The sequence below is a fragment of the Gymnoscopelus microlampas genome (assembly GCF_963454915.1).
Source record: "Gymnoscopelus microlampas genome assembly, chromosome: 19".
Classification (NCBI taxonomy): domain Eukaryota; kingdom Metazoa; phylum Chordata; class Actinopteri; order Myctophiformes; family Myctophidae; genus Gymnoscopelus; species Gymnoscopelus microlampas.
The window spans coordinates 3,913,453-3,915,552 of NC_139956.1; the positions used below are offsets into that span (position 1 = coordinate 3,913,453).

The following is a 2,100-nucleotide window of genomic DNA, read 5'->3' on the forward strand; positions in this document are numbered from 1 at the left end:
TGTCTGACGTAATAACATCACCATGCAGTGACATCACAATGTTGTCATCATGACATCATGTCAAAGAACATTGATAATATTTTGCAGCAATTTGAATTAACTGTAGTAACATGACATCATGCAATTTGTCCTTTAAAAGGACAAATTACATGTCAAAGAACATTGATAATATTTTAAAGCAATTTGAATTTGAAGTACATTGGCAACAAACCTATACTTTTTACAAGCAATACAATATATTAACGATTTAAAATATGTTGCTCAGGGGAAGAATAGCGGTGTTCTGTCTTTTATTTCTGGCCGTGTTGGCTCAGGCGTGGTGTTTCAACGACATGGAAGCGGTACCGGGCACGGGCGGATCAACGCAGCCGGACGGGCGTCGCTTTAAGATCGAGGGCAGGGCGGCAGTTCAGGGAGCGGACGTGTTCGACTGGGTTTCCACGGCCCGGGTCCTGGTGGAGGGAGGACGGTACGTGGGCTTTCTGAGAACCGACGGTGGCTTCGCCGTGAACAACGTCCCCTGGGGATCCCACGTGGTGGAAGTGGTGACGCCCGCGTACCGGTTTGAACCGGTCCGTGTGGACATCGCCCCCGCGGGGAAGACGAGGGCGCGCGCCGTGAACTACATCGATCCCTCGGAGGTGGTCCTCCGGCCGTACCCACTCCAGCTCCGGTCCGCCGGCCCGCCCTCCTACTTCGAGAAGAGGCGGGGGCCGTGGGGGTGGATCGTGGAGCCGTCCACCCTGGCCGTGGTTCTCCCGGTGCTGCTCGTCTTCCTGCTGACCAAGGTGGTCAACACCGCCGACCCCGAGCTGAGGAAGGAGATGGAACGGTCCATGAGCGGCATGCTGAGCTCCAGCCTGGAGACGCCCGATGTCTCCGCACTCGTGACCAAGATGCTCTCTGGATCCGAGGGCCCTACGGGGAAACCAGGCTCTTTCTCTGGATCTAAGGACTCTTCTGGATCCAACGACTCTGGCAAACCAGGGCCTATCTCTGGATCTAAGGACTCTGCTGCACCAGATTCTATCTCTGGACCCAAGGGCTCTTCTGGAGGGCCAGAGTCTTTCTCTGCGTCCAACAGCTCCTGTGGTAAGCCGGGCAGCAGCCGCAAAGGCAAAAAACAAGCTGCTAAACGGAGGAAGTAACTAACATACTGAAAAAACGTCTTAAGCCAATGTTTCCCAACCTGGCAGTGGTGGAAAAAGTACACACATGTTCTACTTAAGTAAAAGTATCAATACTGCAATGTAGAAATACAAAGTAGAGGTCCGGAATGCACAATTTACTTGAGTAAAAGTACAAAAGTATTGGTATGAATTGGTAAGGAATTGATAAATGTTGATAAACGGTAACAACAAAAAGCGAAAGAGCAATAACATATAAGTAAATAAAACAAATAAATGCATTTGTACTATTTTCTGATATTTTAATGTGCATTGTCCCAGTGCATGCAGCGTGCCTTCAGGCTCCACAAATAATACATGGGACTCACTTAAGTGCTGGCTCTGGGTGGACAGTAATTAGTCTAACAAGAGGGTATAACGTTACTGTAAGTGGAGAGCCAGTTCTGTGTATTAGTCTCACCAAGTCTCCGACAGGTGAAACAAACATTTAAGTATTACCCAATACCCGCATTGCTTCTATACGATCATTGGTCTTTCCACACCCACACTTTCTGATGTGAACAATAAAGCCATGAATCAGCAAATAACACCGATCACCCGCTCAACCGTCACTTCAATCGTGCCATCCGGACAATGATACAGAACTTAGAAATGGCAGAAAGTTATTATTAGAAGGAGTTTGTCCGTTCAGCCATTGCTGCACAAAAAAAGAACACTGCCTCGCTGATATGATGATGTTTTTTGTGTCCTGAGGACTTTATGTGTTGTCTTGGTGTTGTCATCAGTGGTGGAAAGTAACTAAGTACATTTACTTAAGTACAATTTTGAGGTATTTGTACTTTACTTGAGTATTTCCAATTTCCAATACTTTTACTTCTACTCCACTACATCTCAGAGGCAAATATTGTACTTTTACTCCACTACAATTATTTGAGAACTTTAGTCACTAGTTACTTTTCAGATATAAACTATG

At 46.6% G+C, this 2,100-nt stretch overlaps 1 protein-coding gene across 1 annotated transcript; it reads left to right on the plus strand.

The window, feature by feature from the left end:
* Positions 1–254: 254 nt before the first annotated feature.
* On the plus strand, positions 255–1,148 carry LOC311035059 (endoplasmic reticulum membrane protein complex subunit 7-like; the record flags this gene model as incomplete). Its single annotated transcript, XM_084043139.1, has 1 exon — positions 255–1,148. One exon carries the CDS (start codon positions 255–257, stop codon positions 1,146–1,148), a length of 894 nt encoding a protein of 297 aa, XP_083899265.1.
* Positions 1,149–2,100: the final 952 nt, after the last annotated feature.